General features: G+C 37.6%; 2 protein-coding genes across 4 annotated transcripts in view; one reads left to right on the top strand and one right to left on the bottom strand.

Moving 5' to 3' along the window:
- Positions 1-27,741, bottom strand: part of LOC135716715 (specificity protein transcription factor 3-like) — a 63,999-nt gene that overhangs the window by 13,069 nt on the left and 23,189 nt on the right. Inside the window, exons 1-3 of one of the 3 annotated variants that reach the window (XM_065239007.1) lie at positions 25,797-26,123; positions 12,935-13,483; positions 12,514-12,624 (exon numbers count right to left, since the gene is read on the bottom strand). In XM_065239007.1, the coding sequence (XP_065095079.1) occupies positions 12,514-12,624; positions 12,935-12,961 (138 nt within the window). In that variant the 5' untranslated portion in view covers positions 12,962-13,483; positions 25,797-26,123. Of the gene's footprint in view, positions 1-12,513; positions 12,625-12,934; positions 13,484-25,796; positions 26,124-27,741 lie in introns of those variants that run through there. The other 2 variants (XM_065239009.1, XM_065239012.1) reach the window with 2 other exon arrangements.
- Positions 27,526-27,741, top strand: part of LOC135715951 (uncharacterized) — a 1,377-nt gene continuing 1,161 nt past the window's right edge. Inside the window, exon 1 of the mRNA XM_065238879.1 lies at positions 27,526-27,741. This exon is cut by the window's right edge and continues 1,161 nt beyond it. Coding sequence (XP_065094951.1) covers positions 27,526-27,741 — 216 coding nt within the window.

Genomic DNA, 27,741 nt, shown 5'->3' with positions numbered 1-27,741 from the left:
TCAGCAAATTTTCTCGTTTTGATATTTTCTTAACTTTACCAAAAACACCGATCCTGAATATGAAATTTTTGAAAAAATATCGTATGCGTGATAATATTTGCACCATCGTACAAATAAGGTTCCCGTTTCACCTGTGCATACAATGCCTTGGTTTTCATTGCATGCACGTAACCTATAGCTCATGATTTTAAAAACCACCTTAATTTTCTTTGATTTTTTATATTAATTTGTATTAAATTTGGCTGAAAATTGAGATCACACGATCACCATTAGAGGCGAAAAAAATCGCTTGAAAATATAATTGAGTGTATAGCCATAACTGGTACACGTACCCTACGTTGTAATTTTATACTTTGTACCAACTTATCATGAAGTTTCCAAAAAATATACTTCTGAAATCTCTGAGTGGTGAAGATTTCAACTTTATAAACGTATGTTTTACTCTAAATGGTTTAATTTTAACCTGTTTATAATCAAAAACTTTTCTGTTTCATAATTATTATTACATTGTGCAATAATCATGGGATTCTCCTCAAATTTTAAGGCCTAAATTCACAAGAAAATATCATTGGTACTCAACCTTGGAATTTTTTTTTTCGGAATTTCCTAAAATATTCCGTGAAATCTTCCATATAATTCCTTTAACATTATCGTAATATTTCAACTCCTTTGAAAAAAATTATAAAAAATAAATAATCGAAAGTCTCCTTAGGAATCATCTTGAGTCTGTTTCTTTTTAAATTATCCTCAGATCACCATTTAAATTTTGTTCATAATTCATTCTGAATTCTCATCAAAATTCTCTTAGAATTTTCCTCACGATTCCCATAAAATGATCAGAATCATATTCTCCGCAGAATACTTGAAGTTCTTTGCGCCACTCTCATGGAATTATTCTACGAATTACCTAGGAATGCAATTCATATCATCCTATCTCCTCCCCAGAAATTCCTTGGAATTCATCTCAGAATTCCTTAGGACATTATCTCATAATTACCTCGCAAACCTAGTCAGAACTCCCTTGAGATATTTACCAGAATTATGTGGCTATTATTCTCAACATTTCTCTTGTATTAACATTTTAATTCCTTTTAAGTTCTCTTTAAAATTCCATAGGTATTCTCTTCAGAATTATATCGATTTTTTTTAATTGTTGGAGCCCTCATCCAAGTTGCAGAGCTTTGAAAACTTTTTTTTGCAGAGCTTTTGAAAATTACACAACTGTCCAACTGTTGCAATGGTGATCAAAATTATTGCCCGCAAAAAGCGTTTTCCCTAACACAGATTTCAAAACCGAATTCCATCCGGTCTCGCCGAACAACGGTGCTTATTCAATCACCGTGTGTTGTGGTGTCTGATCGGTCGTCATCAGCAGCAGCAGTGCTTTCGGCGCGTGGCGTTGAACATTGTTTTTCAGTACACAACGAAAGGCCACTCGAATGTTTGCTGAATTTGGTATCATCGGTTATGACTTCTTAGGGTGGCCAAACTGCTCCTGGTTCAGAACTGTGAAAAAACGGTCAAAAGTCATAATCTCGTAAATCTTGCAGTTTAGACAAGTGGTGTCTTCGGAAATGTTTTTGGATGTGAAAAGCCCCTTCTTTTGACATTGAGGAAGTGAGATCCAAAATTTGCCGTATGCGTGATAATGTTTGCACCATTAAGCAATGTCAAAATTAAAAAAATTCTCAAAAATTTCGTTTCGAGTTTTTTTTTAAATTTATTCAAAGGGGGGATGTTTCTTAGAGACTTAAACTATGTTAATCATCGATCGAGTTTCCACTTGCTGCAATTACGGCCTCCACATGCTTCCGGAATGTACGGCAGGTTCTAATAATGTAGTCTGGATGGCGGTATGGTCCTGGTATGGGTCAATGTTTGTCTGAGGCTTGGTGTACTCGGGTGTGGCGTTTAGAACAGGCCTTGGCCTTCATGCCGCGCCATATTGAGTAATCCAGCGGATTAAGATCGGGGCTGGATGGCGGCCGCATATCCTTCGCCCAGAACGGAAGATGTGACTGCTCCAGAACAATACACTGTCCTTCATTCCTTCTGCTTTAAACGTGTCGAAATCAATTTTTCTAATTCTAATCTAAAAATCTGTGATTCTCGGTAGGAAAAGTGAAAAATCGAAAGGTTCAAAATTTCGTCTGTGAATCGGTAGGCACCCCGGAAATCGGAAGGACTACCGATAAATCGGTAGGTCTGGCCACCCTGTATCTTGTACCCATTATTCTTCTTGTTCCTTGCATTTCAAGCTTCTTGCGTACTCTCAACTTAGTGTTCTAGATGCACTACTACAGTTTTTAATTGAAAGCTTTCGATGCCTGTACCATTTCTGCCCTAGTATAATTGTATGGCAAGTACAATCATAATCTGTGCTCAGGAAAGTCGAGAAATATTCCAACCCGAAAAATGCTAGACCGGACCGGAAATCGAAGCCAACCACCTCCAGCATGGTCTTGCCTTGTAGCTGAGCCTTGCGATATGCAATAAACTTGAAATGCGAAGAAGAAGAAGAAGAAGAATGTAAAGGGGCCTTGGATAGAACATCCGATCTTCTGCTCAGAAAGCAAAAACGGTCGCCACTAGGCGACCAAGCCCCTTGCATCACTAAGTAAACATAAACTGGTTTTTATTTACGGCATGGAAACCCCGCATAGCAGGAACGATTATTCTAAGCATTTCGTTTTTAGAGATTCAATTATTGCATGATTTGCTGACAGAACATAGTTGAAAGTTGTGCATAATTTTTTCACGCCACACAATTAGAAATAACTAACATCTTTGATATTAAGCATGAGACGTAAACAAACATGTCATGTAAAATTAACTGTTCCTAGACTGGAAATTCGTTGCTCGACGAAAAGTACGTTTGATTGAGCTCAATTTCGCGTCTGTTATGACTTAATTTTATGTCAGAATTTGCACTTCCATAAGTCAGTATCAGAGCACCTAAATGTACATGCATTTTTCTAAGTGTGCAAGATCCACGCATCACAAAATTTCATCATTTAGATTTGCTGGGATACAGTAAAAAAATCAGTCATTTTCCTCAGATCTCAGTAAATGATTATAGATCTAATCGGTAGTTAGCGTTTTTGCCGAACTAGGTAGACAACTCAAATCAATTGATATAGGTTGATAAATAGACAGTACACCTACAATATATAAATTTGGAATTGTTAAAAAAGTGCAATTATATCAGAATTAAGCTTCTGTTTTTGCTCTAGCTATATATAGTAAATAACCCAGAATCGTAAAAAAACAGAATACAATTTTCCACTCACATAATATTTTGCATTCTGCTGAATGCATGAGTACTACTTTTTCTTGTATGGGACATTCCAGAAACCATGAATGTGATAAGCCAGTAAAAGAGTCATATTGCAGTTTACATATATGCAAGACCAAAATTGTCTACTGGGCAAAACTTTGAACTTTAATATTTTTTCGCTGATCCATTTTCCATTCCTTTCTGATTACATTACAGAAACACTAATTATAACACGGCTACTAATTGTGTTATTCAGTGTATACAGTCAACTACTGCCTCTATAGCGATATTTTTTCGACTTGAGCGTCCTTTCACACTGCCATATTTAAGGAAAAATGTCAAAATTAACCATCGCTCACGGAAATCAAGTTCAAGCATCACGACATTGGGTTGGCACAAACCGAAACCGAAACCGAAGCATAAATCAGTTTGATTCATCGCCGGTGCTAATTCACTGCTCTCAAAGCCTAATGAGCTACCTCAGCTCACTCGCGCTCTATCTCAGTGTCGATAGGCAGCTAAAACTGGTGGCGTAACCTTCGGTTGGAAAATTGGTGCTTTTCAGCTGATGGTGGTGCAAAATTAATTCCACAAAGATTATAGCAGCGTTTCAGTAGGGAGGTATATAAGGCAGTCAGCAGAGACCCTGCCGGCACCACAATGCGTTCCGTTTGGCTGTATGATTGTGTGCGAGAATGATTCAGACACGTTGTCAGTAATTAGTGGCTAAAGAATTCACTTTTATCTCCGCGTGCTCGCACCTTGGCTGGTCTGGTGGCTGTTTGCATGATGATGCATGGGAGACTCGGGTAGCAATGGCTACAAGGTAGTATGTACTTAGAATATGGGCCACAGCCACAGCTGATTGTGAGGAGGAGGGAAGGTTGGTCGAGGTGAAGGCCTCTAGTAAGCATGAACATGAACACAACATAAGCAAGACCAGTCGGCGCGCGATGCGGGTTTTCCGACTTGATGCTTACTGAAAAGGCGTGCATTTGGTTGATTGTGGGCATAATATAACTAGCAGATATTTCAAGTGGGTTTACTGTATGGACTATGGGAGTCTAAATTAGCACCTTTCGTGGACGCTAAACATCGCTAAATCCGAGGTTGGTGGCTACCACTGGATAGGTAAATACTGACAGGTAGTATGGTTTATATTATTTTATTTCTACTGCTTAGTTGCGGCTGCTGGATGCTGCAATGAGTGCATCTACTCAACACGTGTGCAATCGTATAAAGCAACACGGCATCGCACCGTAACCACGGTGATGCAGCCGTTCCATGTATGCAACTTTTTCAACGGCTTCCTGCTAACCAGTTCTAGTTCACACGAGACCGATTAGTAGTTTAAATAGTTGTGTATGGCTGCATGGGTATTGATGTAATGGTTCGTGGTTATGATTCATCATTATGATATCTCGCTAAGATATTTTTTAGATAGAATGTTTAAGATAATAAATCGAACGTTTTGTTGCTGAAAGTGTAACTCTAAAATAACATATTGTCAGGACATTTCAAATTTCCACTACCTAGTTCTAAGTGCATCATGCATTTTTTCGTCAGGATTATTTAGCTTTCATGATGCAGGGAAGGACATTTAACCCTGTTATGATAAATTTCAGCTGTTAAAGCTGTTCTACAAATCAGGTTGCCGGAATGGATTTTCTTAAACTTTATTTAAATGACTTTCAGCCAGTGGCTGGTTCGTCACTTACGGAATGGATTGATTAATTTAATTACGATGTACCTCATTCCATAGGAATTACATAAATATGGCAAAGTTATGCACATAACTGCAGTTTAATATATGCAGATGCTGAATGTTGATCAATCGAATACCGACAATAACTCTGAGGATAGTTCCAAAACATTATTTATAGGCTTTTAAGATTATACTGAAGATAGTTTCAAGGGAAATCCTAAAAGATAATTCTTAAAAAATCTGAGGGGGAACTTCTTGGAGAATATTCCAATGATATTCTCAGGACAATTTCAGATGGAGTTCCTAGAATATATTCAAAGAAATTTTAAGCGGAAACTCTGGAAGATTCTGAATAAATTTCCAAGGGAATTCCGAGAAAAAATCTAAGGGATCCTTTTCTCAAGGTATTTTCAAGGTTTTTCCTCTGTTCGGGTCATAATCACTGCGACCAATACATTGATCTTTTGTGATATGACCGTATCCTTTGTTTACTGCATGTCGTAGTACCTTATTACTATGGAAAAGTAATGAGGTATTCGTTTTCGATACAGTTAAATCGTACATACTTGCTCTTCTCACAAGAAGCCTCATCAGGGCTGGTAGCGATCACTGCTGTCAGAAATAGTGATTTTAGTGACCATGTTGAATAAATAAGTGACCAAATAGTGACTTATAGTTGTGAAAATAGTGACTAAAAAGTGACCTCAGAGAAGGCGCATAAAAAAAATGTTTGATGTTTTAGACTTATTCAACACTTATGAACGATATGAACCTTTAAAGCGAAAGATTCAATAAAAAGTTTATAACTAAACCCACGTGTAGTTTATAAGTTTATTAGATACTAACTTCAAAAATCTTGAAAACCGGGAATCCTTAAAAAATTTCTTGTTTCCTTAAAATACCTGGAAGTCTCAAAGAATTTAAAAAAATTCTTACTAAGGATAATTTAAAGAAAATAATGAATTTTGAAATACAACCATTTAATTTTTCTCGTTATTTTCATTAACACTTGGAACTTTAAAGATTCACAGTGGATTAATCTTCAGTACGAAAAAAAAATTGCTTTCTGAAGACCACCGTCCTTCTGTGAAGTTTCCGAAGTTTTTCTAAATTTATGGAACTTTTGTACTCCCGCAATTTTCATGCAATTAGAACGAAATAATTAATATAGTTATATGATTTTCACTGAAGTTCTCAAGATTTTTCTAAAGTTCATAAAACTTCTCTTAAATTATCGACACTAATTTAAAACTTCTTCAATAGTCTAGACTTTCCTGGTGCCTAAACGATTACTGAACTTAAACTTTAAAGTTCTCTAGACTGCCCTGAATTTATCAGTATTTTTTAAGAACCCGCAATTTTACTAAAACTAATTAATTTGTCTTGAAGTTTCGAAAATTTTCCTTAAGTATTATAACCATTATTAACACACGCTCTTCCCTGAGCTTATCTAAGCTTACCTGAAGTTCTCTAAATTTGTTTAATAATCCAGCAAATTTTCTGAGATATATTCATAATTCCCTGACGCTTCTGACGTTTTATGATTAATCATAGAATTCTTGGAATACCCTATATTTCGACGGAACTCCTTGTAAGTCGCTGCAAATTTGCTTAAGTTAATTGGATTATTCTGAAGCTATCTGATCGTCCTCGAAGTACTCGGAAGTTTGCTGAATATCATTAAACTATCTAAACATATCTAAATTTAGTACTCTGGAATTTCTTGAATATATCGCTGCTTGCTAAAAGTTCTCGCTTTTTTTATTAATGGAACTTCGTTGATGTTCTCTAATTAACTTAGCTAAATTTTCGCATTTTTTTAAGTTCTTGAAATCTCCATGATATACCTTTAAAATACTCTCACGTTTTTCGGATGTTCATAAATTTTTCAGGAATTCTCTCGGAGCTTTGCAGAAGTTTTCGGAAGTCCACTGAGTTTCTCGAAACTTCGTTAAGGTTTCTAATATTTCCTTGAAATTATTTGGACCGGCCCATGATTCTCTGACCTGTCTTGATGTTCTCGAAGATTCCATAAAGCTCTTAGTTCTATTGAAGATCTCGGTTCTGCTCGGAAATAAATAGAATTCCCGTAAACACATTTAAATTTATCTGAAATTCTCTGGACTTCTGTGAAGTTTCTGAAATATTTCTGGAGTTTTCATAAATTCTCTGAAGGTCTCTGTACTTCCCCAAAATTCGCGGAACATCTTAAGGGTTCTCGATTTGTTTTTAAGGACATCATGTAACTATCTTGCATTTATCTAAATTTACTCTATAAATCTAGCTTCTCTGAGGTGCTTAGAACTTCTTGAAAATTTGCACAATACACCTAAAGTTTTCTAAATTTCTTAATTTCGCTTGGCTCCTGTGAAGTTCTCTGAAATTTGAGGAACTTCATAAAAGTTCCTGAAAAGTTTCGAATGCTAAAATAACCGATTTGAGGTTCATATAGGTTGATATTTTCAACGTGTTAACTTCCCTTATGTTCCTGCAGTTCCTGCAGCTTCACTGAAATTCTCAGCATTTCTCCAAATTCCTACAATTGTTATAAAGTTAATTGAACTGCATTGAAGATCTCTAGTCTTTCATAAAGTTAATTACGAACTTGAAATAAATCATTTATTTTTTTTACTTAATTCTGGCATTTTGAATATTTTCATTATCTTGAACTTGGCAACTATAAAAAAAAAAACCTTTTTCGAGCCATTTTCCCTAGCCGCTTGCTAAATCCACTAGAAAAGCATCAATCAAGATATGAAAGGATTCATACATATTATCCGATCTTATAAAAATAATCAAAATAAAAACCATTTCATTTCATTTGGATTGTCGGAGAGGGAGATCAACGGTGGATACAATTGTTGGACAATGGTCAAGAGAGCCGAGAAGGCGTCCAAACAGAAGCAAAGAGGAGATCGATATTGCACCGTGATAACGATCGACGTCAAGAATGCGTTCCACAGCGCAGCTGAAAAGCCATTGCCAAAGCGCTGCATAGAATGAGGGTCCCCGACTATCTGCGCAGGATTCTGAGGAGTTGCTTCCAGAGCCTGGTTCTGGTCTACGAGACAGATATGGGACAGAGATCGATTAGGATCCAACGGGAGTTCCACGAGGCTCCATCCTTGGTCCAACGCACGCCTTTGCCTCGAAGAGCGCGTTGAAATATCTGGAAGTGATGATCGATGACCGGCTAAACTTCAACAGCCATGTCGAATATGTCTGTGAGAATACTTGGAAGGCCATATTCCTAGCAATATCAAGAGGCGTCTTCTGGCTAGATACTGAGGTATGGAGGTCCAGTCTGGTTTGCAGCGCTGGAAACGAAGCAGAACCAAAGGAAACTGAGCAGTACGTTCCGGCTCATGGGCATGCGAGTCGTGAGTGCATACAGAACCATCTCATCGGAAGCAGTATGCGCTATCGCCGGAATGATCCCTATCGGCATCACCCGGCGGAGGACAACGAGTGCTACAGTCGGAGAGAAGCCGGTAGAGTACGGAAAGGTGAAAGTGGAGTCTTTGGCAAAGTGGCAATAGGAGTGGAACAGAAAACACGGAGAAGTCAACCACCACCGGAAGCAGTTCCTGTCTAGCCACGGCTGCCTCAGGAAATACCTTCATCGGTTCGGACACGCAGCGAAACGTGAATTTAACGCCGGAGCATGTCCAAGGTGCGATACAGTGCGAAGGGAGATCCTTAACGTCGAAAATGTCGACGGCACTTGGAATGGAGAGAGGAGCAGCGATCTAGCAACGCCAGCTAGCACTGAGAGTATGAGAAGTGCCAGTGCCTTCAAAATAGTCGCTTCACCGTGGTCCCGGGTGGATCCAGGCAGAGAGAGAGAGAGAGAGAGTAAGAAATGGCCTTAAGTGGAGCTACACTAGGCAACTAATGGTTTAATGGTTTACTGTTACAATAATCGGCTCCCCTTAGTGAGCTGGACGGTTCAGATTTGCTCAGCTAGATGAGCTGTTTTGCCCACCGCTAGTTTGCTGCCAGTTCAAATGCAAGTTATTCCGATCGTCATATGTTTGCAAGCTCATCTGGAGAAGGCTGGTCTGCTTTTAGACTGTATTGACAATATTTTATCTGAGCTACAAGTCAAATAAAGAAAACCTAACCAAATCTAACAATATTTTAAGAATCCGAGGGCCACGCTCACTTCACTCTTGTCCGCCAGATGCTCAGTCGTTGATGGTACCGGTTCAGCCGGACGTACTGGTTCTTGTAAAGAAGTTAATTTGGCTGAAATTGATTTCGGTCGTTAGTATCGCTTGAATTTTTCATCCTACTTCGTCTATCCTTCGAGATTTCCTTGTCATAAATTTGGCTTTTATTCGCTATGAGGATCCATCAATTAGTAAACAGAGTAATTGGGGTTTTCACGATACACTTTAAAAAGCCTAAAAAGCAACAATATATGCTTTTATTGGTTTTATGGTTGCTTTAATAATGATAGCACACATTTATAGAGTATTTTATCAAGACATTAATACACAATTGCTAAAGAAGTTTACGATTGAATTACAGAACAGTTTTATGGAGATATTGAGAGCTGCTTTAAATTTATTTAAAAATTCTGGAAAATATCTCAAGGGAGTTCTGACTAGGTTTGCGAGGTAATTACGAGATAATGTCCTTAGGAATTCTGAGATGAATTCCAAGGAATTTCTGGTTGAGGAGATATGGTGTTCTGAATTGCATTACCTAGGAATGCGTTGAATAATTCCATGAGAGTGGTGCAAAGAACTTCAAGTATTCTGCGGAGAATATGCTTCTGAGCAAAAAAAAAGACAATTTTTGACTTTCTCACTAGACTATAAAAGGTTTCTAAAACTGCAAAAAGTGAGTGCAGTTTCGAGCCCCTTTGGATACGATTGGGTTTTAAGTTAGTTCTTTTTTTTGTGCGTGCGTTCGCTTTCATATGTCGTTTTCGTTTTTGCGGTGTAGCTACACCGGTGCTACACCGCCGAACACCGAAAAAAATCAGGGTGTAGCTATCGGTTGCACCTTTGTTTACAAACAAACAAATGATGAGCTGTCAATGACTCACGCTTATTGCTGCTTACACTACACCAGTGTAGTGTAGTAAAAACGAAAACGACAATAGTTTTCGGCTGCATTTGCCGGATTAGCGCTGGCACTCTGCCTCCCGGACGGTTATACGTGTGTGATTGGTGGTTTTCTCGCTTTCCGGGAAGTTTTGGAATCGACAAAGAAAACGTGATTCATCATGTTTGCAACCATCAGAAGAGATTTCAGTTTATTTACGCGCTGTAAGGTGCGCGAAAGAGCTCGGCACGGTCGGTGTTGGTGTTGGTTCGCTCGCAACTATTTTTGCAAAAAAATAAGGATTTTCGACCGAAAGTGTATCGAAAGTGCGTCTGAACTTGTTGCGCAGTTGGGTGTGGTGAAATTCGTGCATTCCCGGTTGATTTTCAGTGAAAATTCCGTAATTGACGTTCGAAGACGACGGGTGCTTTCGCGAGAGTGACGTTTATTGGATCCGTTTCTTTACACGGGTGTGTTTTTCGTAACCAGCAGTGTGTAAGTGTACTTGCGAATTTCATTGCCTCCTGGGAGGCTGGTTCTCCGTGGTCAGATGTCACGCTTTCGGCGTGTAGTTCTATCGAGAGTATCGTCCCGTGTGTGAGTTTGAACACGGTCCGGTTGGTAAATTAGCCGGGGAATGTGCTGATAATGTGTCCGTCACGAGTTTTGGTGGTGATTTGGTGGTCGAAGTTGCCGTGAATCAGCGAGTTTACGGTTTGCAAAAGTGCTCGTCTGCTGGTCTCTCGCCAGTGTCGGCGTTTGTGAGCAAGCTGAAGGATGCCTCGCTGGATACGCCCAAGACTAGACGGACGGTAGCTGGTGGTCGTGAACGGTTCGTGGGGAAAGCACTAGACGCGAACCTCCTCCCAGATGACCATGGCAATGCAGGAAGTATTACAGCAAAGTTAATTGCTTTTAAATATTTTTGAAAACAGTGACGGATAGCAGACATGAAGCTCAAGTGGAGGTGCCGGGCAAAGGTGTTATATCCTAGACAAATGGTAAATTACAAATTCGCTGTTGTCGTTGTCGTAGGTGCCATCGTAGTCACCATAGGCAGTACCGTTAGTATATTTAAAAATAACCATCAACCGCTGAAACTATATGAATTATCGCGTATTTCTGTTATTCATTACAAACCAAGTGAAATTCGAGAACGTAATTTCATTTGAATAGCTTGTTTAACCAGGGCTTACACAATCGTCACGTCGGTCATAACTTGTTATGATTGCCTGAACCATGCGTAAAGAGCAAATCGAAACATTGAACGTCGCGTGAAAGTGGAACTTAATGAAGTCCTAAGTACTCTTTCGTAGCTTTTAGTTCGTCGGTGGCAGTGGCTTGCTTACTGAGCAGAAAAACACGGTACCAGGTCCATTCATATAAAAAATGTATGGTAAGATCGCTTGTTAATCGTGTATTTTGTAACACTTTTCATTGTCGTCGGTGCCAGGTTTGAATAGCTATAACAACTTGAGTTACGGTATAATGTGATATGAGGGGCTCGGTGGCCTTAGTGCAACAGTTTTTGCTTACTGAGCAGAACATCATGAGTCTAATCTCAAGCATGACTACATGGTAATAACAGCAACCCGATGATTAAAAAGGAGCTCGTTTGCCTAGTGGCAAACGTTTTTGCTTACTGCACAGAAGACCGTGGGTTCAATCCCAAGCTCCTTCGCGTTATATGATCGTTAGGACATCAATTCAGCTTATCGTTTACCAAAACGAACCCTGCTGCAAACCCAACCCTCTTATCCAACATCCCAGTGATTCCTCGTGGAAGTGCAGAGGTGTTCTCGGCTTCCATCAAAGCGAGTGTCACGTCAACACATTCCTATCCCTTCCTTTCTTGACCTGTGTTCGGGCGCGGCCGGCGTTGGGATTTCCTAGTTTGAGATCACCAGTTTTTACACATGCTGATGCTCATGCTCAGACTCTAAAAGGTTTTTAAAACTGCAAAAAGTTATTTCACTTTAAAATGATGTATTTAAACTAAATAGATTGTTCATTGCCATTATAAAACGATCATAAATCGGAGTAGATGCCTGCCAAATGGTTGCTGAATTGTTACTTGGTATGCGACTAGACTACCATGCGTTTCCATCGATTTATAGCGACATGGTCACGTTTTTGAAAATCTTTTCTAATGTTCCACGAAGACCATGCACTTTTTAAGTGGTCATGCAGCACCAAAGTATACCTTAAACATCCATCTTGAAGATGATTGAGAATGATTTGGAATTACGATTATTTAAAAATACTGAATAATAGAATTCTGACAATGTCGGGTCATTACTATATTTCAAAGCGCATTTCTCCTTGTTTGAAATAATTAGTCCTTCATGAATGTGTAGTATTATATTTTGTATTATATCAAGGTAGTATATTGTAAACAGTCAACATTATCTTCTGCTATTATTTTCTTCGATCTACCTGATAAACAATAAGAAACCTTTTTACATTGATAACATACCTGCCCATTGGCCGTGGCGAGATTCTGCGGAAATTTGGCCGTGGTAAACTGGTTCGCTGCCAAGGCACCGCCAAATGGCGACGAGAACTGGGAAAAGTTCATTTTTGGATACTATAAAGAAATGGAAAAAAGTGAAACTTTAAGCATACCGCACGATTGTCACTGTTATTTTTATAGGTTGTATCGTGCGTACAAGAAGTAACGCACTCGAAGCAGAAGCGAAAACAAAGGCAAGCAATAAAACGTGGACGACTTAAATTAGGTCATAATTGGGGGAGCTACGTTGAAACGAAACATTGACATTCATCTTGCTGCGAAATACCTGAATTACCAAACAATGTTGACTTATTGGAAGCGATCCTCGGTTCACGTGCGCTGCATATTCAAAACAACCACCACATAGTTAAGTAGGACAAATTACCTCCAAATAGTTCTCATTGTCGTCCATTCTTCTGCTGGTTTTTCGTTCTCCTTCCTGGTACCGTTGAGAGCCGCCACAGTCGACCGTCGAGACGGCAGTGCTGTGCTATTTGTTGCTAATTTGTCTATCCTTCGCCGGGTATTAATTTCAAATTTTCCAGATTCTTGCCGTTCTCTGGCCACACGCGAGTGCTTCCTCTTCGTGCGTATAGTCAGTTATAATGATGATATGCTTTCAAAAACCACCAATCAATCAACGAAACGCGCAAACAGGAAAAAGATGCACTGGCACGGACGGATCTTCCGTTTAGTGACGCATGTGGAGGCAATTCGGTTACAACGTGAGCAACATTTTTACGCAAAACCGATCAGCCCATTTTGAATGACGATGACTTCATTATTTCACTGCACTTACTCGACGAGTGGCAAATACTTCACATTCATTTTACCTATTCCAAAAACACTCACACTCAAATTAGTTATTCAACGCGGTTCGAGGTTCCCAGTTTCATTCTTCTCACATCGAAAGATACTTTAACGATCGCACATGCTTTTGTGTACAGCAGCAGAAGAAGAAAAAAAAACGATTTTATTCGATTTTCGGTTTCTTTTGTTTTGCTTAAAACTCTCTCTTAAGCGCGAACACATAGTTTGAATTTCACATTTGGCTGAGCTTTTTCCACGCACGTACGCACGATTGACTGATTTGGCTGTGTCAACTCTGCTGCCGAGCTGGGTTGTGTGCTTTATTTTTTTCTCTCTCTCACTCAATTGCTAACAAATATTGTATGTGCTGAAATATGTATGGTTTTATGGTTGTTTTGGGACAAGGTGCAACAGGTATGTTTTCGGCTGCATGAATGGGAGATACAGATTACGTCTGTGTGACTGTGACGATGGCGCAGGTTACCTACAGGTAATTATTCATGCTTTGCTTTGATTCGAATGGTTCGATGATGGGACGTTTCGTGGTTCCAGTTTGAGTTGTACACTGAGGAAAATGGTATGCTGAAATTGGTAACATTAGTCTTACACGAGTCAATTTAGATTTCCATGGATAATCACTATATATTCAAGCTTTTATCCATGGGTGCAATGAGTGTTCAAAACAATGTAGCAACATCTCACTAATCCAAGGCGATATTGACAAAATAGCTGCTGTCACTTGTCACTAAATGAAAATGATCATCATTGGATGATGACAGAACGTGTTTGCAACTTTTCTAATGCAATCGGAGCACATGCAAAAACATCAGGGTGGCTACTTCCCGCATTTTTCACGATATCAATCCCAAATTTTTCTGGTCGACAGTTGTAAAAAATCATCTTCATTTGCAACGCTCCAGCGCCAACTTTTGCTTAAATCTGAAAGTATATTTCAACTAAATAGTTCGATTACAGCCACTTGGTCATTTCTATACAGTATAGTGCATTTTTAGCCTTGTTGATAAAATACAAATATAAATGCTATATTCAATACGGATATTTAGTGGGAAACTCATTTGAAAGATCGAAATGGGCTGCGGATGGGATCGAACGCACTTTTTCATCTGCAGTGACGTTTAAGTATTTTTTTTTGAACCTACCTAAACTAAAATTTCTTAGGGTCGCGTTGATTTTTACATTCTCCCGGACGCTTCGCTAAGATCATTGGTTTTGCTGCATAATTGGGCTCCTCGTGTGGATAAGAAGTGATCGTCGTTAACTCGTTGAATTTTTTTTTCGGTCGGTTGAAAAGGAAAACGCCCAGAGAAAAAGTCTTTTTCCAAAGTCATAAGGATGCGTTGTGAGAAAGGAAGCGGATTTCTGATGAAAGCAGCACCTCGAAGAGATTTAAATCGTTGCTGTGAATTGCCATTTTCTAGGACCCTGCCGGATCGATTTACGTGAATCGTTCAGCTACCCGAAGAACTGTCGTTTCTCGTTTAAACAGCACTGTAAACGCCGGAAGGTCAAAGCTGTGCCACAGAATGCGGACTTGGACGGATCCAGTGCATAGTGACAATTCCAATGCTGTCTTGGATTAAGACGACATGGATTGGCGCAGGGAAAAGCGAAAAAGTGTAAGAAATGTTCCAGGAAGATGAGCCAATCCAGATGGAGATCATCTTGAACACGGAGGTCTTGGTTTGTCGTTAAAACCTCTTTCATTTTTTTGTGAAGCTCCACCCAGAAGTCAACTAAATTGGTGAATCACGAAATGAGATGCAAAGCTTAGAGAAAGACAAAACTACGGAACCCATGGATTGGAGGATCAAATTAACATGGGGAGAGCTGTCCAAAAACTTTTTACAATTTGAAAAATAAAAAATAAAACTAAATGTAATGTCGGCCCTAATTTGGGCCCATACATAAATTCAGCAATCGACTAAATTTTCAATAGCGACCAAAATGTCCATTACAGGGCTGGTAGCAATCACTGCTGTTAAAAATAGTGATTTTAGTGACCATTTTGATGAAATAAGTGACCAAATAGTGACTTATAGTTGTAAAAATAGTGACTAAAAATGACCTAAAAGTCAATTTTAATGAAAATTCTTAGGAATTTCTGAGGAGCTTCAGAGGAAAATTCCAAGGGCATTCTGAGCATAATTTCATAAAGTTTGTGGGAGAAAACGACTCCGGAGCATAAGTCCTTGGATTTTTTTTTGAAAATACTAAAGGAGGATTACAATTAAATCTGAGAATAACTCCAGGACATCTTCGAAGGAATTCGGAAAATGAATTCAGGAGAGTTTGCCAAACAAATTATGAGAAGAAATCAAAGTAATTTGTGAGGAGAAATGCCAATGAATTCTTAGGAGACTTTCAATGTGAGTAGAATTCCAAGGGAAGGAGTGAGATTGAAAAGGAAATCTGAAATGAATTCAAAGAATATTCGGAGAATCTTTCGAAAGTGTTTCTTATTGTGAAGAATTCCAAGGAAAACTAAAAGAACATTGAATTCGGAGGATAGCTTCACCAAAATTTTGAGGAATATTTCAATGAAAATCTCCGTAGAATATGGAATGGACTATTCTGAGGTTTTCAGAACTACTTGAAAGTTCCCAATTTTTTCCTGAAGTTAATGAAACTGCCTTGAAGTTCTTTTGTAGTTTGAGAAACTAGCCTGAGACTCACAATACCTCTCAAGAAAGTCTTAAACTTCCCTGAACTTTTTAGGACTTCCTAAAGTTTCCTAATTGTTTTCAATGATCATGGATCTCCTCTAAAAGAACATTGAATTCGGAGGATAGCTTCACCAAAATTTTAAGGAATATTTCAATGGAAATCTCCGTAGAATATGGAATGGATTATTCTGAGGTTTTCAGAACCACTTGAAAGTTCCCAATTTTTCCTGAAGTTAATGAAACTGCCTTGAAGTTCTTTTGTAGTTTGAGAAACTAGCCTGAGACTCACAATACCTCTCAAGAAAGTCTTAAACTTCCCTGAACTTTTTAGGACTTTCTAAAGTTTCCTAATTGTTTTCAATGATCATAGATTTCCTCTAAAAGTTTAACAATTCGCTGAAGTTCTCTAAGCTTCTTTAAAATTTATGTGACTTCTCTAATGTTAACGGAACTGCCCTGAGGTTCTTTGTTCTTTTCTGAAATTCTCAAAACTTTTCTAAAGTTTTAGCAGTTCTCATGAATCTTGTTGTATTGCGCTGAATTTAATTGAACCGCCCTAAAAATGTTTAAGCTTCAGTGAGCTTCTGAACGTATGCGAAGACCTCAATTAACTTTTTAACGTCTCTGAAGTTATCTGAAAATCTGGGAACTGCTTTAAACTTCCCACTAATTTTCTGAAACTAAAGGAACTGGCCTCCCCAATGTTCATAAAAAATCCTGAAGTTCGCGGATCTCTCCTTAAGCTCCATAAATTTCTATAAAGTTCTCGAAATGTTTGTGAAGACCACAGTTCTTCTGTGAAGTTTTCGAAGTTTTTCTAAATTTCTGGAACTTTTGTGCTACCGCAATTTTCATGGAATTAGAATGAAATATTTTTTTTTTATTATAGTCACTTTAACACTCTTGGGTCATTCGTGACTTGTCCGGGGGTGAGATTTGAACTCGTGACTTTAGCGTGAGAGGTATGTATGTTAACCACTACGCCGGGGTCGCCCCCAGAACGAAATAATGATGTAATATAGTTTTATGATTTTCATTGAAGTTTTCAAGACTTTTTTGAAGTTCACTGCCCTTAAATTATCGACACTTATTTAAAACTTCTTCAATAGTCTAGACTTTCCTGGTGGTATTTAAACTGCCTAAACGATTATTGAATTTCTTTAAAGTTCTCTAGACTGCCCTGAATTTTCAGTATTTTTTAAGAACCCGCAACTTTACTGAAATTTAATTATTTGCCTTGAAGTTTCTACAATTTCCCTTAAGTATTATAACCATTATAAACGGTCCCTAATTTTCCCTGAACTAATAAGTGGTTACCTGAAGTTCACTTAATTTGTATAATAATCCGACAATTTGTTTGATATATATTCATAATTCCTTGAGTTTCTCGCAAATTCTTTACGGTTTCTACAATTTCCTTGAAATTGTTTGAACTGCCCTTTGATTCTATAATCTGTCTTGATGTTCTCGAAGCTTCCATAAAACTGTCAATTCTATTGAAGATCTCGGTTATGCTGCTCGGAAATAAATGGAATTCCCGTAGAAACCTTTAAATTTCCCTGAAATTCTCTGGACTTCTGTGAAGTTTCTGAAATATTTCTGAAGTTTTCATAAATTCTCTGAAGGACTCTGTACTTCCCTCAAATTCTCGGAACATCTTAAGGGTTCTCGATTTTTTTTCAGCACATCATGGAACTGTCCGGAATTTTTTCTAAATTTACGATTATAGATATTCAAACTGCTCCAAAAGTCTGGACTAAAGCTACAGAAACTGCTCTTAAGGACTGAAATTCCCCCAAAAAAATCAAAAAATTAAGTGAGAAATTAAGTAAGTGATAAAATTCAACATTCAATGTATTTGATTGTAAAGCTGTTTCTTTAAAACTGATTGACATGTCTTAAAAACATTTGGGTAAATTGCTGTTGTTTTTTTATCTACAAAAAAAAAGAATATTTTTAACGCATTTAAAAATTTAGCTTTATTATAAACCTGGAATTTATCCGTTAAAATACTGGAAAAACCTGGAAAAGTCAGATAATTTTGTTTAGAAAAATGAATAGACACCCTGAAGATAGAGAAAGACGATTAAACGCCTGAAGCAAAGAATGATCAATCTTGAAATAAATTCATGCTAAAAAAGTTTCAAATAGTGACTGATTACAAGAAATAGTGACTTTAGTGACTTGGCCTTAAAAAAAGAGACTTTTTAGTGACTAGCTTGAAAAAAGTGACTAAGTCACTAAAAAGTGACTCGCTACCAGCACTGCCATTAGTAACGCGTTCATCTAGATAAAATTGATAAACAGCAGATTTTTAGCGATGGGCCCAACCTTAGATCCATAGGCCAACATAAGAGCCATTTCCCCTACGTGCCAGTATTCAAAAGAACAGTTCGAAACTGGAAGTGTGTGTGTAATGCTAATATCCAATTGATAGAGGTAATACATATGTACATGCGGGGCTTATTGTAAGTGAAAGTAATTTTGAAATGGGCGTGACTCTCCAGACATTCTGAAATGCGTTGCTGGATCTGCATTACTCAATACAGTTATCACCTTCTAACTTCCGGACTAAAGCTGTCTACAATGACCATAATTGCGACATTGTAGAGATAATTCTTCTATAATAAGACTTCCGGCCAGTGGGGGTTAGAGGGGATACACACACACACACATACTAGGAAACTCATTTGAAATATGGTTGCGAATCATCAGCAATAAACAAATTATACAATCTAAAATTAGGGCGTAGAATCTATTAGGGAAATTTGCCAATTGTTGCACAGCTAAGCACGTGCTGTGCATTTACGAGATTGAAAACGTTTTTGATGTAGGAATTTCTCAAGAAACCTTTGAATGTGATTCATGAAGTATTTCCAGAGGTCATCAGCGATTCATATTGGCAAAAACATTCCGAACACGCTAACTTGAAAGTACCCATTAATGAGTAAAAAATGACTCATTTTGAAGAAAAGTGGCTTAACTCATTAAATGAATAAAAAAAAAATTACCCATTTATTACTTTGGTACTCATTACTCGTTTTGAAATTCTATTATTGCACACTTTGTATCTAATTATTGCACACCAATAAAATATGGGAATGCTATCTATAACATGAAGCTTTGGTCTGATAATTTATTAGCTAAAGAAAGGTCTGAAGAGGGTAGGTTGATAGTTCAGCGACCTACCCTTTTCAATCCTTTCTCTAACTAATAAATTATCACACTAAATCGTAAACTTCACGTATGAAGTGACAAAAAATACCTTGAAAATAAAATATGGCTAAATGCATCTTGGGAGGAAATTTTTCAGCAAGAATAATCGTTCAGTGATTCTGTTACGTGCTAAAACGATATCAGTTATTCTAATTAACCGATCCATAATCGAAACAAAATATACGCAGCAGCTGTTTTATATGAAACGTTGCATATCTTTAGGCGTTATTCCCATAGACAATAATCCACGACCAAGCGTCCAAATGTGATCCAATTATTGAACATTACTATTTTTTTCTGAAAATTTTACATCGTTATAGATGTATTGCAATTGATCGTCAGATAAAATAATAACCCTCATGTTCCTGTAAAGATGGCTTAATTTAATTTAATTTTTAGCTAACAATAGCTTATTTTACAACTGAGGATTATTAGCTGACAAATTAAGGAATCGTTTGAAATCATATGAACAATGTCAAACATGTTGTATCGCAATATTTATAATACTGAAAAACTACTAATACTAAACACATGTTTTATCATTCAACAATTGATCACTGATTAGCATGTCACCATGATCGGTAAACGTCGTGGTCATGTCCAAATGCTGTACAGTAAACAATGTGAAGTGTGCAACAATTGGAAAATTACCCTAAGAATATTATAAAAACTGTAGGGACATTTTGACCTAAATATTTTAAGAGCTGCAAGTTAAGGTACGAGATTATTAGGCCATTCACTGAAATTCGTTAAAAAAAAATATTAAAATTGAAAAAAAAAGTAAAAAGTTGTATACAGAACAAGACCGTAGATTTGATGTAGGAATACGTGCTCGGTATCAATATTCAGCGACTGTGTTAGGGAAACCACTTTGTTGCTGGCAATCGGTGTTAATTTTGATCACCATTGCAACAGTTGGACATTTGTGTAATTTTCAATAGTGACCTACTGAAAATGGATAAAGTGTTTATTTTAGCAGATTCGTAGAAAAATTTCCAATTGATTGGGTATTTTAGAATTAAAATCCATCAGCTATTGACAGAGTTATAAGTGGTCGAAACTTGACCAGTTTTTGTAACGTGATCGATTTTGGGTTTTTTGAAATTGCACCCCTAATATGTTGCCGAAAGAAGTAATTCTACGTCATAAAAAAACATTTGATTCCACTTAATTCTTGGGTTATTAGTTAGGTAGGTTCCGATTCTACACGTAGTAGTTTAATATTTATACCTTCGATCTTGACATGTTTACCTTTTGATAAGTCTTTATTGGAATTGACCTTGATTTTTTTCCGTCGATCTTGTTTTCCGTGCTGAGCACCAATGCTATCGAGGCAGCTCCCACACCTGGACCCCTACCTATCGACCCATCAACTCATGAACCGGGGACCGGGAGAGATGTTATACCGGGGACCGGGAGAGATGTTATACCTCATGTCGTGACCGGACCGAGGTTTCCAGCCTCGGTCACGGCTACACGAATCTCGACTGATCTGCTTCCAGTACTGATCTGCTTCCAGTACTGCTGCTGCTCTTGCTGCTGATGCTCCTGCTGCTGATGCTCCTGCTGCTGATGCTCCTGCTGCTGCTGCTACTGCTGCTGTTTGGTCTCCGTTGCTTCCAAAGTTAGTTACAAGAATCACCTCTACGAGCTTAGGTAGCTCGTTTTTATACCTCCGTGCTGTGTCAGAATTTCCCCTCACTAAGCACGAGATTTTGTTCGCATCTCTCTATTATCACTTCTGCCACGCTCCACTCTAATTTAGTTTAACTCAAATTGAGTGTTTCATTACTTGACTCACCTCTCAAGTTTTTATTTATTTCATTATTATTATTCCACACCAACTCTATCTACCACACCTCAGAACATCCCGCCGGCGTCGACTGGGATTGAACCCAGACCTGCTGGGGTGAGAGGCAATCACGCTTACCACTACACCACCGGTGCCGCTATTTTGTGGGATTGACACTGATGAAGATTGCAAATTGTCCAATCCAATTTACTACCTTCATTCGAAATGAGAGTTTTACTTTACCGAGTCAGTCAATTAAGCTCAAATTCTATGTAAATTTTTTAGTGATTTGAATAAGTTTCCCCAAAAATGTATTAACATTTCCTTGAGCCACTGCACAGTGGTCCAGAATGCAGATTTAGGTGGAATGATATGTTTTGAGCCTGAAATTGAAACTTTAGACTAAAAGTCTCTTCTACAAAGTTGTTCCTTATAGCTAGACTCTCATTTTTATGACAAAGAATTCTAGGGTGGTTCTTATTATCATTAAAATCAAAAATCTAACTTTTATGTTTGAATAAATTAAGGTATACACTCATTGGCAAAGTTATAGCTGAGCTAATTTCAAGCAACTTTGTTGAAAACAACTTGGCCGATTTAGAGCTATTTTCTTGAATTGAGTTAGGGTGGCGCTTAAAAAAACATTTATTTTGCGCTAGTTTTCTTATTTCAAATTTCTCAGCAAAGGTGTCTTCAAATGACTTTTAGATCTTTAGAAGGCGCAAATTTTTGCTGCAGAAAACTTGTCAATACCTTTCGCCGATCAAGAGTTATTGACGTTTTTGTACTAAAAATATGCATTTTTCAAATGGTAATATCTCTGGTTGGGGCAAACTAAAATAAAGTTTTTATACGGCATTTGAAAGTTCGCATGTTATTCTAAATAATATGAAAAAAATTGGAGGTATGTTATTTTTTTTAAACTCGTATAAAATCAATTCGAATTTATTCATTTTGTAATATATTTGGGTATATCTTTTTTATTAGAAGAGATACAGACAACAAATTTCCCTACACAACATTCGTCTTAAAGAGTTTTAAAAGTTTCTAGAGGATGACTTTCATGAGAAATTTTGCACTGTTCATAGAATCTTTTTTAAATTATCCAAGTCTCCTATAGCTCATGTATAATGAAAGTGATAACTAGGCTCTGTAAAGCTTATTCGATTGAGCCTGTAAAAATAAAACAATTTATATTAAAAAAGGCTCCTCTAGCCTAAAACAATATGCTTTAAGCTTCTTAGAACACATCAAACTGAATTCCACAATTCATTATGAAACATAATTATGGTCATAATTAAAACAAAACTATGCATAACAAGTTGATTAATGAAACTTACAAAAAGTCATATAAAATGTAGAAAATCTGCACTATACTTGGGGATCATTGGATCTGTACATGTGGCTAAAGTTTGTTGATGATTGGGGTATCGAATTCAGTTATTTATAAGCAACATCTAATATTTTTATTAGAATGTTTAACCGTTGTAGGTGCTACGTTCATACAGCTTATCATGCCGTAACTAAATATAAATGTCCTATAAATTCCACGAAATCCTTTAAATGTATTTTCCCCATGATAAGTTCCAATTCCCTGAGTGAATGTTTGAAACCACTGCACAGTGGTCGGAGATGGCAAAATCACGAACTTAATTGAATTGTGTATAAGCTATTGACTTAATCAAACAAGTGTCTTCAGAGGAATCGTTCACAAAAGTATCGCCCGTAATCCTACAATTTCAAAAAAATATCATACCTACTATGAAAACAAGGAAAAAACCTAACTTTTTCTCCTAAAGAGATAAGAGGATACTTTCTGGCGCAAAGTTATAGAACTACTCAAAATGTGAAACTTTGTTGAAAACACCAATTTTTTATGACTATTAGTTTTAGAGATTTGAGCCGTTTTCAATGGTTACTCCTTTAAATTTAGTTTTGATTATTACCTTTTTATATTATATTTTTTCAAGCAAATAATGTTCTAGACAAATATGAACAAAGCAACATTTTATGTTTTTGCTGAAGACAGTATGTGGCTGTATACATTCCTTGCAAAGTTATAACACTTTTTAACTTTATGTTACCCTATTTTTGACAGTGTATAGGTTAGAAGGTGGCAAACCGGGACATAATATCAATTTATCTTTTTAAACTTTAGACTTTGTACTACAAAGTAGTGAAGGTTGGTTAAGCACTTATTCATAAATGACTAAATAGGATCATGTTGAATGTTTGCGTGTTTTGCCATTTCCTATATAAAAATGAGTTAAACTGGTTAAAGTTCAATTCCACAAACCACATTTAAATTAGCAGTTGGCTTGTTTTTTTTTATTGAAAATGGAAAAACACTCAGTCAACGGAAAAACACCCAGTCAACGTGACCCTATTCACTCATTTATGAATTGGCGCTAACCAGACCTTCACTACTTTGTAGTACAAAGTCTAAGATTTAAAAGGAGTAGTTGATATTGTGTGACCTTCTCCCCTATATGCAGTCAAAATAGGGAAAAATTAAGGTAAAAAGTGCTATAACTTAGCAAGGAATGCACATAGAATCCATATACTGTCTTCAGCAAAAACATGTAGTTTCACTTGGTTTACATTCTTTTAGAACATTATTAAATTAAAACTAAAACTAAATTTAAAGGGGTAACCATAGAAAACGGTCTATATCTTCAAAACTATTAGACTGCCCAAGAAAGTATCTTTCTATCTCTTTAGGGGAAAAAGTTAGGTTTTTAATTTTTTTTTCATATTAGGCCACGATAAATGTTTGAAATTGTATTTAGGATTGCAGACGATACTTATGAGAACTATTCCTCTCAAAACGCTTTTTTGATCAAGTCAATAGTTTATACACAATTCAATTAAGTTCGTGATTTTTCCATCTCCGACCACTGTGCACTGCAAACTAATGCGCATTCTCAGATTCCCTGATTTTGTATTGGAATTCCCGACTATATTCCGCATTGTACCCGGTGCTTTTCGATTCACGACTTTTTCCCGCATTTCTCGAATGAGTGGCTACCCTAAACTATGTGATGAAATCGTCGAAGTGAAAAATAAGGATGTCGGGGAAATGGCGCTCTAATATTGGCCTATGGATCTAAAATTGGGCCCATCGCTAAAAATCTGCTATTTATCAATTTTATCTAGATGGATATTTTTGGTAGTTTTTGAAAATTTAGTCGATTGCTGAATTTATGTATGGGCCCAAATTAGGGGCATTTAGGCCGACATTACATCTATTTCCCCTACCTAGAAAAAATAAAATTAATTATTTTCAAAGTTCTATCACCACTATGTAGTATGTCGATATAATACTGTGTTGTAGAATGTAACAGTTTGTTACAAAATTCTAAATTTTTATTTTATACGGGAAATTTTTAGATTTTTGCCGTGAAATTGAGAAGTAAACATCATACGCCCTGATAATTTCATACGTGTTGTTACCTCCTGATCTTCCACCCTCTGAACTGCCAACACTGGTGACACGCCGTGTAAATACACCCTCGGGATTTCTTTGTTCGTTGTTACACTTTGGCTCTTCTGTCAAATATTCTGTGAGAGTGTAATTACGCACGGCGATTTTTTTTTGGTCTTCTTTTTGTTTGTTATTTATACGTTATGCATTTCAAATGAAGCGGGTGTGACTATATACTACATAATTAGTATGTTTAGGATATTAAGATACTATAATTCGTAGTTTCAGTGCAAGGCGTAACAACCAGATGCATCATAGAGATGAAAATTGGTAAAACGCCTTGTAAAAGGAAACATTTTTGATGATTTGATATTAAGTCTTCTTCTTTTTTTCATGTTTATTGAGTAGTTTATGAACTGTTCTCTCTATATGTGGCAAAATATGGACAGTTTACACTTGGGCTGTTCTTCGCTTTTCAAATTTTGGTCTAGAATTGATTAAAGGACAGACTAGAATGGCACCGGGGACTTCCTCTACTTTTGAAAAACTTCATTTCCCCTATCTGTGGTTCAATGTTATTTTATAGAATCTTCATCACACGAATTAGTAGAACTGTCCTATTGAAGAAAATATTTGTTGTTAAATTATTCCTGTGTACGCAATTCAAACCGGATCATTTCAAATGTTTCTAAGCTCCTATGATGTCTCGACGATACAAAATATACTGCCCAAGATGGTTAAATCTACACTTTTTCTTAGTAGATTGATTAGAAAGCAACTTAGTTCAATTGTTGAATAGTACTTACAATTAGTTAAAATTTAAACCACATTCAAAACAACATTTGCTGTATATTCTTGCTGACAATATATTTGTCCCTTCGTCGAAAAAGCAAATCTGTTCACACGTCACCAAATCATCTCCCCAGCATCCGTTACCTAACATGCACCGATGCACCACCAGGGGGGGGTCCTCTTTTTCCCACACTGCAGCACCGAAGATCACACCTGTTGCCCAGTGCACTCTCTATGTCTAAAACACCGTCAAAATAATTGCACTCTTCGAAGCAATTTTCCAGCAGCATAACATTCCACCAAACATTCACATTCTTCTCTTCCAGCACGGCCAGAGTTTGCAGCACTGCAACGACAAGCTCGGCGGCAGTCATTTGCCGTTCCCAGCCAACAACAGCAGGGAGATGACCTTTCCTCTTTTCACTGAAATCACTTTCACTCTCGCTCGACAGCAGCGATTTTTCTTCGATCACTTCCTCTTTCGTTGATGTTTCTCTCCAGCCACAGTGCAAAACAAGTTTCACTATACCTATTTCCTCTACCCCTACTACCCGTTTCCTTCACGCCTTCCTGGGTTGAAAACCTATGTGTAGACGTCAGCTCCTTCTGCTCACATTTGTCGATCGCTAGTTGTTATGGCCACAACTGCGGTCGTCAATGAGGATCAGCAACCTTGCCAAATTCCTATAATAACCGTCCCAGCCGACGGACGTGGAAAGTTGATGGAACGCGAATGTCGAGAAATGTTTTCACAAACTGGTCGCACGTGCGGTTCAACTACGACGACGGACACTGGCAAAAGACGATCCGGTCCAGTGCACGGTTCACTCCGGTCTGGCACAGTGTGCTGCACCGTAGGCTCGCTCGAGTTGCGCCAGGCACTTTTTTCCTCTTGCCGATTGATGAGAGAGAGAGTGATTGAGAGTGAGAGAGCGGACTACGCGTTCATTCACGATGAGTGAACACTCTGGAGTGAATGAGCCGCATTGTTTGTTCCTCAGGCACAGTGTGCAAACATGATAATTGCATTGTTGTTGATGTTGGTTTCCAGTTGGGGTCCGAAACAACCCAACGAACTAACCTAACACACTGGCAAGCGATTGGTGGGCTTTGGTTGTGTGTTTTGTTTCTTTTTCCTTGGCTTATTATTTTCTGCGTCAAGATGATATTTAATACGTTTCGTAACATGGTTTACAATGTTGTGCCTACCAGTTGGAAGTTGTTGGATCCACGAATAGATGTGTTAATTTTTTGCCGAACAAAACTAGGCCAGGATATGTATGCGCGTTGTTTTCGGTGTGACTTAATCGGAGCGTGATTATGGTATACGGAACGATTCACTCAGAAGTAAAATGTCAGATTTAATTGCATATCCGCAACTCGGTTCTGGATTATTAATATGCGCACACGTACACAGCTTTGCAGAACACTCGCGAAACGTGAAATATTTAATAGGCATTGAACTTTGCGGATCGTGTTTTTTGGTTTGTGGATTTCAAATCTAATTTTTTTTTGCAATTTTACAATTTTTCTATAGCAAAATCTAGGAAAAAAAACTAATATTAATACCACTGGGTGAAAATACAGATGTTTAAATCATGATATTTTTTTGTAAATTAACTTTACGGCTTCTTTTTAAAAGGCATAGACATTGAAGAACACGTTCTTGATATTCCGGAAATTAAATATTTACTAACGGACGATTTCATCAGTGCTATAGAGCTTCCCATAGTTTAAATTTGATGCCTTGATTTTCATAAAGAAAATAATCAAACGAATCTAATATTTCAGAGATGTTCTGGAGGAGTTATGGGAACTCTAGACTTTAACCCCTTTGCAAGCCTTTAAGTAATATTCCATTCAACATTCATGGCCATACTGGAATTAAGAAATTAAATTCCCGGGGTTTTCCCGGATGCACAACAATGTTTTCATCTGTGTTTTCGGTTTCATATAAGCAGCTGTATGATAACAAAATTAATACCGGTATTGTTAATTTCATTTGTTGAAAAAAAAATTACTTCATTTTATATTAAATGCAGAATTCCGGAAAATAAGCACCTCCCTCCTCAATTGAGAAACAACAACAAAATTCAGTATTTTAAAAACTTATAAGGCTCTACGATCGCAACAAATTGTAAAATTATGTACCCAACCCTCCACGTTCAGGAAATCACGGTGCTATACAGCAGGGGTCGCGCAAATGTCCAGCGTGTTCAAGTCAACACTCCCTGTATCAGTGCAGCGAATTTGCAAATATGGCTGTTGACGAGAAGGAGCAAGTAGTTCGACGCAATCAACTCTGCCGAAACTGTCTGCGTCGTGGTCACATGGCGAAAGAATGTTCATCGGAGAGCAGCTGCCGCAAGTGCCGAGGACGGCATCATACACAGCTGTGTTTCGAGTCAAGGTCTACAGGCAGTAGTCAACCAGTTACAATCAACCAGTCGGCCCAATCTAGTGCTTCCGGCCAG

Source organism: Ochlerotatus camptorhynchus, unplaced genomic scaffold (genome assembly GCF_037179485.1).
Source record: "Ochlerotatus camptorhynchus isolate MF236.1 unplaced genomic scaffold, CSIRO-AGI_Acam_v1.1 ptg000046l, whole genome shotgun sequence".
Taxonomy (NCBI): domain Eukaryota; kingdom Metazoa; phylum Arthropoda; class Insecta; order Diptera; family Culicidae; genus Ochlerotatus; species Ochlerotatus camptorhynchus.
This window is presented reverse-complemented; position numbering and strand designations above follow the sequence as displayed.